General features: G+C 34.7%; 1 protein-coding gene across 3 annotated transcripts in view; it reads left to right on the top strand.

Annotated features, from left to right (window-relative positions):
- The window catches only part of STAG1 (STAG1 cohesin complex component), a 193,925-nt gene that overhangs the window by 178,751 nt on the left and 2,361 nt on the right, over nucleotides 1-12,813 (top strand). For all 3 annotated transcript variants that reach the window (XM_087725598.1, XM_087725597.1, XM_087725599.1), the window contains 5 exons: nucleotides 1,139-1,287; nucleotides 2,144-2,272; nucleotides 4,332-4,537; nucleotides 6,666-6,837; nucleotides 11,753-11,863. In XM_087725598.1, coding sequence (XP_087581724.1) covers nucleotides 1,139-1,287; nucleotides 2,144-2,272; nucleotides 4,332-4,537; nucleotides 6,666-6,837; nucleotides 11,753-11,863 — 767 coding nt within the window. The remainder of the gene's footprint in view (nucleotides 1-1,138; nucleotides 1,288-2,143; nucleotides 2,273-4,331; nucleotides 4,538-6,665; nucleotides 6,838-11,752; nucleotides 11,864-12,813) is intronic.

Raw genomic sequence — 12,813 nt, 5'->3', positions numbered from 1 at the left:
GAACTAAGAATGACTGGCCCAGTGTCATCTAGAACTAAACTATAGCCTGGATCTGTCTGATGCTAGTCCAGGATCTTAATCACTTTATAGCAATAGCAATAGCAGTTAGACTTATATACCGCTTCATAGGGCTTTCAGCCCTCTCTAAGCGGTTTACAGAGTCAGCATATTGCCCCCACAGTCTGGGTCCTCATTTTACCCACCTCAGAAGGATGGAAGGCTGAGTCAACCTTGAGCCGGTGAGATTTGAACTATCGAACTGCAGCTAGCAGTCAGCTGAAGTGGCTGCAGTACTGCACTCTAACCAGTGTGCCACCTCAGCTCTTTATTCTCATTCAGAATGCATTAATTAGTCATAGATTAATTTTGACAAAATACATGTGAACAAAAAGGCCGTACAACTCATAAAATACAGTTAAAATAGAAAAACTGTGTGCTCCAACTATTATCTTCCGTATGCACATTTAGTATCAAATTTCAATAATTTTATTATATAGTACTTTGGTCAGCGTTATGAGTTAAAAGCTTGTTGCATTGCAAGCTTAGATAAAAATTACCCAATTTTTAAATTTTTTTAAAAAGAAGATAGAGAAACATGATATTACAAGTAGTGTTATTACTACTCTTTCACATAGGGGAGAAAGATGGAAATACTTCTGTAACTGTTACTTCATAGTATGACAGAATCCCATTGCTGAGTATAACTGAATTAGAGAAAAAAGGCGGAGGGGCTCTTTTAACAAAACAAAGGCAATCCAATTTTTCCTAATAAACATTTACTGAAATGTATGTCCATATTTTACAAATGATGTTGAGAGAATACCTGAAAGCTTCCTAATTAAGAGTAATCTAAAAATCATACATTATTATTAATGCAATCAAACATTATAATGGTCTGCCCTGCATACTAATCTCCACATAAAAGGGTAGACTATATACATACATAATTAATTAATACATACATACATACATACATACATACATACATACATACATACAGTAAGTTTATCAGATAGTTTCCATTATTCATTTCTTTCTTTTCTAAGATCTGTTGGAAACCACAGCTCTAAGCCCTAAATATTGATGTAGAATGTGCCACTATATCTGTAAAGATTTGAACTTTCAGTTCTTTCTGCAGCTATTTAATGAGCTTGTTCAAGAGCAAGGTCCTAACTTGGACAGGACATCTGCCCATGTCAGTGGCATTAAGGAGCTGGCCCGTCGTTTTGCTCTTACCTTCGGTCTGGACCAGATAAAGACAAGAGAAGCTGTAGCCACGTTACACAAGTGAGTGGCAAGGAATGTGTTGAAGTCAAGTAATGTCTTTTTAAAAATAGGTTATAAATATGTCCAGTAACACTACACATTGTTTTATTGAGTGTGTGTGGGGGGGGGGGGTATTGCATTGGTGCTTAAGAGAATAATTAGGCTTTTGTAATAAATAGTTATAAAAGTTGATTGTTTAAATGTTAGTCACATTTTCTAAACAGCATTCTATATTGTATTACATTTGTTCTAAGCAATTTGAAGAAATGATTCATAAATAGCAATCACTGCGTATTAGTTATCACTATGTGTATGACCTCTAGTGTAAGTAATAAATGCTTTAAAATTATTTTAATGTATAAAAAGAAAAATTGTAAAAAAGTTTAAAAAGAAAAAACCAAAAACAGGAAGAGGATACAATGAAAATATATGTTACATTTAATTAAAATAATTTCCCCCTGATATTAAACGTGCAATTTAACCATGATTACAAAAAAATAATGTTGAATGGTCTGTCTGTTTATATCTATGGAAAACCAGTTCATCAAGATAAATACTTAATCCAGGATTGTAAATCTGTGGTCACACCACATTTCTAATATTGAAGGCAACCATTTGTTTGTTTGCTTGCTGATAAATCCATAATTTTTCATAAAATCTTAACTTTTTGACATATACTTAAAAAATCCATTCAGTTCTTGAAACTCTCCTGATCTTTGTAGTAGCATGTTAAGATATATAAAGATATTATATTTAATATGGATAGTGATGCATTGAATCATCCTTTCTTTTTCACTGCACCTGGTATTTTATTTGAAGTTTGTATAGAGTTTATAACATTTGATACAGTTATTTAGTTCTTAATATCTTATTACAGAGATGGCATAGAATTTGCATTTAAATATCAAAATCAAAAAGGACAGGAATATCCACCTCCTAACCTTGCTTTCCTGGAAGTACTTAGTGAATTTTCATCTAAATTATTACGACAGGACAAGAAAACTGTGTAAGTAATAGATTTTGCTGATTGTAAGCAACTTTATTTATAAATGGTATCGAAGTAAAAAGTCTGGTTTAATTGTACATCTACGGTAATTACAATTTTTATAAATTTATGTAAGAAAGTGTTGGCATCGAGGTTTGTCTTAAATTGAGAGAATTCTGATATTCTCAACAAAATCTCACTGTTTTACCATATTCTATTTTCATTCTCTGAACATTTATATATCTTTTACCACTAGAGAGGAGGTAGACTTTATTGTAGTGTAGCATATACATTCAGACAGGAAACACATTTCTGAGATAGATATTGGTAATGAGAAATAGAATCAAATTGAGTTTATTTATGGGTAGTGCTGCTTTCTTCAGCAGTCTCTCTTCCCCACTGTAATAATCACTTTCTCAGTGTAGAGGAAAAGAATTGAAGCTCTACCAAGTTGGGTTGAAGGAAAGGAGGAAAAGATAACATTACACGAATAACTTCAGTGTTCCTTCAAGCTTTTGGGTTGAATCCATGTTATTTTGCTTAATTTCCTTGACCATACTGAGAAAGCCAATGCATATTATTTTATTTAATCCATCATCATCCTAAAACTTCTCAGTAATATGCAGGAGGCATAAAATAGTCAATTTAAAATTGGAAACATATTCAAACAAAACAAAGCATAAAAACATTAGAACTGACTACATGTCTTTTAATATGTCTTGGAAATTTTAAAATATTTATCTTAGCACTGAAGTTATTGCATCAGAACCAATAAATATTTTAACTTAGAGGGCATTTGAGAGATAGCACACCACCATTGAGATAAGCCATCTTTCCAACAAATGTCTGTTGGCAAGAAAAAAACATTTTGCTAAAGAACTTAAGATATGGGGTTACTAGCATAAGAAAAACATGTCATCTTTTGCCCTCCATGACTCTGTCCTTGTAGATCAAATTTTACATTATGAATTTTGTGCATATTTACCCTGTTGGTATGCTGTATACTTTGTGCTAAAATAGTTGCTACAAAAAAAAATCTTACAAAGAAAACAAAAATCATTTGTAGCTGCTTAGACAGAAAATGTTTTTTTTTTTTTAAAAAAAAAAGCATTTTCACCTATGGCCTTGTCAAGCCTCAATAAATCTATTGTACACTGACCAGACTCATTTGTGAAATGGGCAGCCATATAAATATAATACATACATACATACATACATACATACATACATACATACATACATACATACATAAATGTAGAGACATATAAAACAATAATTATTAGAAGAAAATAATTATGTTTCTTATAATTTCTATTGTTAGAATTTCTTCAGACATATGGGAAAAGAAAGTATATAAAGTCACTCTGTGACTGATGTGATGAATGTACTTTCCAGAGCATTTTTCATGTTAGTCTGAATATAGATGTAAAGTTTCTGCAATTTTTTTTCATTCCCTCCCCTTCTCAAACAATAGAAATATATGTGATATTCCTTGTTATATCGTACCACTATTTACTGATCTAAATTCGTTTTATGTTATGAGAGCAAACAGTGCAATATGTGTGAAGTTATTTTCTCATAGAGTTATCTTGTTTTAATTTGTTGAGTTAAAAAAAGACCTGGAGGACTTTTTAAAAAAAATCTAAGCTTTCACTTCTGTGGTCTTGAAATAGAGTCATTTGCAATTGTGTTCTTAAGGCTTTAAATTATTCTTCTGGAATACATCTTTTAATATGTACATTTCCATTTAATTTCATATTCCTTGATCATTTAGATTATTTAATAGTTTTATTCAATCAATTCTTGTGTAAATTAATATGTTTTGCTAAGCTGATATTGTATTAGCTCTGAAAATAAATGTCATATATGTAGTGTCTGATATATTTTTATCCACAAATAATTGAGTTATATTGCTAGCCCCCTAAAAAATCAGAGTAGATCTAACTCTTAAATCAGGAGTATAGATTATAGATAATCCTAATGCAAGGAATGAATAGGTATTTAAAACAGAAGTTACTTGTAGCTATAGTTACCTATTTTAGTCATTTGTTTATACTCGTCTCTCTCTTCTCCAATCCAGTCACACATATTTGGAGAAATTCCTAACAGAACAAATGATGGAAAGGAGGGAAGATGTATGGCTTCCATTGATTTCCTATAGAAATTCATTAGTGACAGGTGGTGAGGATGATAGGATGTCTGTGAACAGTGGGAGCAGCAGTAGCAAAACTTCTTCTGTCCGAAATAAGAAAGGTCGACCTCCACTTCATAAAAAAAGAGTTGAAGGTAAATGTGGCTTTAAAGATTATATATTGTAGTCAGAATGTTAACTAAAAATATGACTTATTCATGATTTTATTTGGTTCAAACGGTTTCTGAAAATTAAGCTAACATTTGTTTTTGAATCAGTATATCAACAGAATGGAATATTATTTCATTAATGCTTTCCTCTGACAGAAATAAAGCAATACAGATAGTCCTTGACTTATGACCACAGTGGAGCCCAAAATTTCTGTTGCTAAGTGAGATGGTTAAGTGCACCAATTTTTGCAAAGAAAACCTAATTACAAGTAATTTACTACCAGTAATGTTTATTCTTCATTCTTTTCTAGCATTGAAAACCACATTTGTTTCTACTACATGCATACAGACTCCTATATTGCTTTCTGTTCTTAAAATGTTTCACTTTTTTCTCTTTGAATATCTTATAAATTCTATCTAGCTATGTCTGGAATTTTTGGATTTCCCAATTTGATCTTAATGTCTTCAACCCATGTAACCAAACCCATTTCAATATTCAATCCACATTCATTCATCACCTGATTTTTTTTCCTTATCTCTTCTTGACCTCACATAGTTTTTAATTAACCCATTCCTATTGCAGTTATTTTTTTTCCTATAATACCAATTTTTCTTTCAGCATTCAAAGGTGGGCAGAAATATGCTTTTATATCCAGCAGTGTGTATTTATTTTAAATATTTATGTAAAATATGTTTTAACATTCAATACAAACCATTCAGATTCTCATACAACAAAGGAGCAGCATCTGCATGTAGAAATGCACCCATATTCACATTAATTCAATTAAGATGGTCTGATGTCATCGTAAGCGTTTCTTAAATATTTATTCAAAAATATATTATACACCCTAAGGTGTAACATCCCAGATCTTTCTCTTAATGCTCCCTGCTGAACTATTCATTAAGCATTATTTTTACTTTAAAACATTACTTATTTCCATGTTACCCTGCATTTTCACACAAGCAACCAAACTTCAATTCCATATTCATGCAAAACATTGCAATTCAGATCTTTTCACTGTTTCATATTTTGTAAAATGAAATATACAATAAACCCTACTTCTCACATTGATACATTTCTCAATTACTTGCTTCACTTGCTATGTATCTTCATGCTTTCAGTCAGAATTCTGCTAAATATTTTCCCAGGCATGCATAATAAACTAATTCTTTCGTAGCTTTATTCTTAATTCTTTTTCATTTGCTAGAACTCTTCTTCAGCCTTTTTCATCCATTTCCAATAAAATCATTCCACATTTTTGTCTCTCTTTTAATATTAATTGTCCCTTAAATGCCTTCTTTATATCCTTGAAACTTATTTTGCTTTGTATAATATCATTCTCTCATTATCTTTGCAGCTGTCATCCTGTTTATTCACAATATACATTTATTCACATCCACGTTCTCTAATATTCTACCAAGCACTGTACTTCCCTTTAGTGTAACTCCACTCCATTCAGTCTGTCCAAGCAACTTCCACTTTCTCTTTCCTCACATTAACTCTCATTTATTTTGTTGGGAGATTATTTTTTAATTAGGGTTTCAGGCATATATGGGTGCGCGCGCACAAACACACATATACACACATACATATATACATACATACCCACATTTACAGTGTCTTCAGAAAGTATTCAGACCCTTCGCATTTCTAAAATTCTGTTTTCACTTTATCATTATGGGGTAGTGAGTGTAGAGTAATGAGGAAAAATGAATTTCAACAACTGTAGAAACATAACAAAATTGACAAAAATGAAGGGGGTTTGAATACTTTCTGAATGCAGTGTGTATGTGCGTGTGTGTGTGTCCGTGTGTGTATGCTGCATTATATTTAATAAGATTTCAAATAGATGATGATTTAACTATTTTTTCATGTTGGGATTGCATTTCATTAGTTGCTTGCTTTATTAATTAACCAGTAATAAATTAAAGTTGATGTGTTTATTGGAATAAAATCTGGAAAAGTTGCTATATAAATTCATCTTAATGTTAAATAAAATAGAAAATTAGATTTTGACTTTTTAAAAAAAATCTGCTTCAATCTATATATTGTTTTTAGCCACATAATTGCACAAAATCCTGTTTACTATAATAGTTTATTGTTATGTATCAGATGAGAATATTGAAGGCTCGTGGCTGAATAGAAACGACAGCATCCAGACCCCAGGTGCTCTACAGGCACCTCAGCTCACATCAACAGTGTTGAGAGAAAACACTCGACAAATTGGGGAGCAAATACCAGAGCACGAGTCAGAACCTGGATCTGAACAAGATTTTTTAAACAAGTATGTACCAATGAAATATTTCTATAATAATAGGAAATTAATGTTAAAATATTGCTGAAATTAAGATTTCGAATACAGTCATTCTGTGAAGCTCAGAATGTTTTAAACAGGGTCTCTGGGCTGCAGCCCACAAATGTTGGGGACCACTATTTTAAAACATAAAACTAGAGTATATGATTTAGGTTAATGAGATCCTCTGAAGCAATTAGATATCACTTCATTTTCCACAGACACCCATAGTTGAAAGCATCCCCTTCTAGCTACCGGTACTTTAAGACCACTAAAAGAAAAGAAACAACCTTTCTTTCCATTGTAATTAATTCCAGGAGACAGGAGAGGACATGGGAGCCTAGTGTGCTATGATCTATAAGGTTGAGGTCCGAAGAGTTGGATACAACTTAACAACAACCACCAATCAGTGCTATCTGTTGATACCATAGTTGCCATATTTCTTTCTCCCACTACATTAGTCTTCCACCCAACAGAGGAGGGCCAGACTAGGATAAGACCATATCTCTTCCAGATGTCACCTGTATTCTAAAATGCATTCTAAAGGTAATTTGAAGACAGATTTTTCCATACATGCTCACAACTATCTTAATTCCCTGTCTCCATAAGGATACTTCTCACCTAGCTACTGGTATCAATTCCTAGAAATTCTTCAATGAGAGGATATCTCATACTTTGTTTCAAAAAGTTCTTTATAGCTTCTCTAGTAAGTGAAGTTGGAGTTCAACTAGCTAATATGCATGGCTATAGGTACCGTATTTTTCAGAGTATGACGCACCCGAGTATAAGATGCATCAAGATTTTGAAGAGGCAAATTAAAAAAAAAAAGTTTTGCACTCTGCAGACCTCTCCAAAATGGCCCATTTCTCCCCCAAAAAGGCATAAATAGCTTGTAGAATGCTATTGGGAGGGTAGGCCAAAAATGAGCAAAAAATGGCCCATTTTTGACAAAAACGGGCCCATTATTTGTAAGAAAAAAAGGCATGTATATAGCCTTTAGGGGGCTTTCAGGGTGCTCCTGGAGGCTGGGGAGAGGCAAAATTAAGCAAAACACAGCCCATTTTTTGCTCATTTCTGCCCTCCCCAGTCCTCAGGAGCACTCTGAAAGCCTCCTAAAGGCTATACCCAGCCATTTTGGTAAAGGGGTGGGGTTTCAGGAGGCAAAAAATGTACGTGTATAAGATGCACCCAGATTTTCAGCCTCTTTTTTGAGGGAAAAGGGTGTGTTTTATACTCCAAAAATACGGTAATCAGGAACTGCAGGATCTTGCTTTATATGTTTATCATGCTTGCACTTTTAAGTTGGCTAATATGTAATGAACCATCTCTGTGTCATTGAAACTTTTCATCATGTTAGGGATCAATGTAAATATTTGGTCCCCCATCTGGCAGCAAATTCCAGTATTAGAATTAACACTGGAGCTAGCAAAATCCCAAGAAAATTTTCACATTATGTCTGTAAATAAGGAGATCAAATGGGCATAATGAGTTGACATATTGCATAGATAAAAATTACTAATTGTAATTGGCCGAGTACCAATACTTTCCCAGGGAAAAATTGATTACTTTTTTGGTAGTTGCTAGACGATAGTAAAGAAATTGTTTATATATTTTTGCTTTAAGCCTGCAGTGGCCAAGCAACAGATTAATACAGACAGACATGAAAGTCAGAATGAGGATATCAGTAATCATAACTCTTTGTAGTCATGTAATTCCAATCTTCATGATTAAATCAAGAGGCTAGCGCGAAGCTCTTCCATTTGAGGTTGAGGATTTCTTTAATTAAAAACCCAGATCATCCTCTACATAAAGAACAAACCACTGCTACATTGGTAGATTTGTATCACTACAAGCAGAATATTTAGCACAGCAGTCCCAAACATTTTGGGCAGCAGGAATCGGAGAGAGGTTTTTCTGTGAACCAGAAAGTGCATTGTTTCACATGCTGCCTGCATCCCACAGATTAGGCTTCACTTGTTTGCACATCCCGGTTTCTGACATCCTGAGCCCGGTGTCAATCCATATCCCCAGGAATTCCTGGATCATAACTGCCCCACTAAATTCACCAAATATAACCTCCTAATCAGCCAGACATTCCACACAGCCTCATTCATCAGCTATATTCTAAAGAGACTCTGGTATAACCTTTAAACTCCCATCCCCTTGTATTGTCCTTCCATTCAATGCCTCCCATTCCAATTTGAGAGTCCATTATAGATGCTCATAATAGCAATAGCACTTATATACCGATTCACGGTGCTTTACATCCCTCTCTTAGCAGTTTACAGAGTCAGGATATTTCCCCCAACAATCTGGATCTTCATTTTACTGACCTCGGAAGGATGAAAGGCTGAGTCAACCTTGAGCCAGTTCAGAATCAAACTGCAGTCAGCAGAAGTAGCAATTGAAGAGGTCATCTCATAGTGTCACCCCATGGTTCATGTTTTTAATTTAAACACAATCACCATTGCATGAAGTACTGCAGTAGAGATGTTTATGGTATACATTCTCTACCAGATGAATTTCTGTAGAAGTAGAAAGGGAAGCTATTCTAACTGCTTCCATTTTCCCCTAGTTATACAGTATCAAAACTTATTGAAGTGCATATCCTCATTCTTCACAGTGGTCATGCCTACCCTGGTTTACTTCTATAGTAGGTCTGTCTCAATATCATTACAGCATCTCCCAGTTATTCCCAATCTCTTATTGAGCCAACTTTTATTCTAATTTTTTTATCCAAATCTCTCCATATTCAACCTGTCTGCCAGGAAAATCTAATGGATAAAATAGAACTACTTTTCTTACACCACTTAATAGGTTTCTGGGTTGTTGTTTTTTGCATCCTACAGTTAAGCATTTGGACAGCCAGTGCTTTTATGGACCTCATTTCTAGTACATTCAATTTTGAGTCACATCTATTTATTTCAAAGACTGAATTCTTGGGAGCTTCCAATAAGAAACCGAGAGAGAACTTGCAACATTCAGATTTGGTTTTTCCTGTGACATTTCAGGGGGGGAAATTACTCCTCCTCTTAATCCATCCTTCCCACCCATGATATTTTCTTAATTTCTTTTGAATGAGGAGTTTATGCTTCAGATACTCTTTTCCTAAGTCATTTATTATTTTGAAACAGGTCTTACATAACCCAAATGTCTTTTGAATATAAGGGCAGATTTTTATTGTATTAAAAGCTTCACAAAGACTGGTTTTCTTCCAAAGATTCTCTAAATGGATAATTAATGCAATTATCTTATGCTGCTAACTAGCATGTGAATTCTGATTTTGAAATATGCAAGAGCATGCTATTAAGAGATATATCCATTTGGGTTGCATTTCTTAATCTCATTACCTTCAGGAAATTTTGCAGCAACCTGGGTCAAAGTAAGATGTTTATTAAATTGTTTATTACCAATTGGACATGCAATCTAAAAACAATGGTCTGTTACTTTCTTGATTTTATCATAACCTGAATCCACGTCCAAAGTAATAACCTTATTATTCACTCTTATAGATGATTCACAAGTGTTGTTATGAAGAAGAGTTAGTTATATATCTCTAATTCCTACCTTGGAATGGTCACTTGTGAACTGCCTCTCTTAATCCGTCCCCCCAATTCATGTGATTCCTTATTTGTGGAATCACCTTGGTGGTTGGGCTGCCCCGCTCTTACACACATATGGCAAGAGTTCTACAGGTGTTTATTTAAACCCCACAAACAGGTCCTTGGAAAGCATCCCTGTTGTGGAGGTCTGAATTCCAAGCTTTGTATAGCAAGAGTTCCTGGGTAACCTAGTCCCAGGGGCACACACAAAGTCCAGGAAAGCAGTCCAGGAGTCAGACAGACCAAGATACACAGCATGAGCACACAAGGTACAGAACTGGACACATTGCTCCAGCAACAGAGCTGCTGGAGTTACTGGGTAACCTAGTCCCAGGGGCACACACAAAGTCCAGGAAAGCAGTCCAGGAGTCAGACAGACCAAGATACACAGCATGAGCACACAAGGCACAGAACTGGACACATTGCTCCAGCAACACTGAAGTCCTCAAGGCAGGGTTGAGTAGGCAATGCCAGTGCAGCCCTTCATGAGAGGTGAGGATGTCTCCTCATGAGTAGTCTAGTGCCTGTCTCCTTTCTGCTCTAAGTATCCTTGGATCAGGAGGTGTGGAGCTTCCTGGCTAACTTGCTGCAGCTGTGCCTCACCTCACTCAGCCTCTGCCTGTTGCTCGTCCGATCAACCCAGCTGAGGCTGCTTTAGCAGGTAGAATTCTCTGAACCCGGATCCTGACCAATACACAGCTCTACAATTTCCTCTGCAGACTCAAACTCCCCTCTTCCTCTGAACTCCCATTTGGAGAGAGGTCCCAGGGCAGATCCATGACAGTGGTCAAGGGAACCACCACCAAAGATGGTCAAAGACATGAGGAGTATATCTTTATGTATATTACATGGCAGCAGAAGTCCTGCCAAACAGTCCTTAAACTCTGGAATTTTCCAAAGAAGATATTGTGTAGGTGCAACTACTGTATAATTGTATGTTCACAGATGATCTTTCAAAAAACTATAACCAATTCTCAGATGACAGATTCAGACAAATTGCTTAATATTTAGTGGTGATAAAAATTAGCAGATTTTAGTATTTATACTTAGCTCATTACATTACTATATCCAGTCTGTTATCCCAAAAGAGACTTACATATGGTTCTCCTCCCTATTTTCTCTCAAACAATTAAAACAATGTAGTGATTTGTTTAGTTTAAGAGATGTTAACATTATTCAGTGAGTTACAAATGTAAGGATTAAAGTATAAGATCCCTGATTCTATTCTGAAACAACTATGAGTAACATTAAAATAAGGTTAAAGTTAAATGTTCATATTATGATTTTCTAAATTCGCTCTTAAGTCCTCAGATGCAAATATCTTGGTTGGGTCAGCAGAAATTGGAAGATTTAAGTCGAAAAGACAGGACGGGAATGAACTACATGAAAGGAAGGAGTGGTGTGAGACATACAGTGTAAGTATCCAGTAGGAGCCAGGAATTCATTTAAGGGTTTAATTATTTTAACAATGAGTGGATAAAAGTTTCTCTAATTTGTACTGTACGAAACAACATATATTTTGTATTCTCTATAATACCTTGATGCTGGAGCACTCTATAGCCAAAATTATGAAATATCTGCATCTTGTGGAACACAGTATTTGTCTAAATATGATTACAGATATTTACAAATATTTAAATATTTATAAATACTAAGTTTAAAATATAAAAATACAAAATATTTGTAATATAAAGTACTTTTTAAAAACAAAGTTTTATGATGTCACCACTCTTACCTCAAGAGGAGCAAGCATAACACTAAAATCGTTCCTTTGACTAGCAAATACTAGCCAAGGGGAATATTGTTTTGATAAGGTGCTTACCTAGCTTTTAGCTGGGCAACGCAGGAGGAGCAGGAAACTAAGCAGAAAAAGAAATACGCTGTTTAAAGTACTTGTGTCTGTATGTAGCAACTTTAGTGCCACCATAATATACTTCTTAAACTGCTTGAATGAATGAATTATTAATTAATTTTAGCTAAGGAATTAGACTTTATTTGATAAGAGGGAGTTGTAGATTTTTTAGGGGTCAAAAATGGGTCTTATTTTAAAAACAAGAGGATGGAAGAGATGAGAGAATCCTTATTCTGCCTTAGTAATTAAATTATTATCAAACTGAAGTGAATGTAAATGAACAAACAAAATGGGATTGAGGCTACGGAAGCTGCCTTAGAGTCAGATAAACCCTTCAGCAGTCAAGTTCTTTTAGATGTTCACTACTATTCTAGTCTAGCGTAAACGCCAGAGGTCCCTCTCAGCAACTTCCTCTCCAGAGCTGTTTCTCCAGTCAGTCCTTTTCTAACATCTTTTGCAGAGAATGGCTTCTTCTCTCTGCTATTGTTTAAATGGCCATTGCTTTGTTCCGAA

The sequence above is a fragment of the Thamnophis sirtalis genome, unplaced genomic scaffold (assembly GCF_051295495.1).
Source record: "Thamnophis sirtalis isolate CommonGarterSnake01/CBP01778 unplaced genomic scaffold, rThaSir2_p1.2 scaffold_11, whole genome shotgun sequence".
NCBI lineage: Eukaryota > Metazoa > Chordata > Lepidosauria > Squamata > Natricidae > Thamnophis > Thamnophis sirtalis.
The sequence above is the reverse complement of the archived record's forward strand: the minus strand, read 5'-3'. Positions and strand labels throughout refer to the sequence as shown.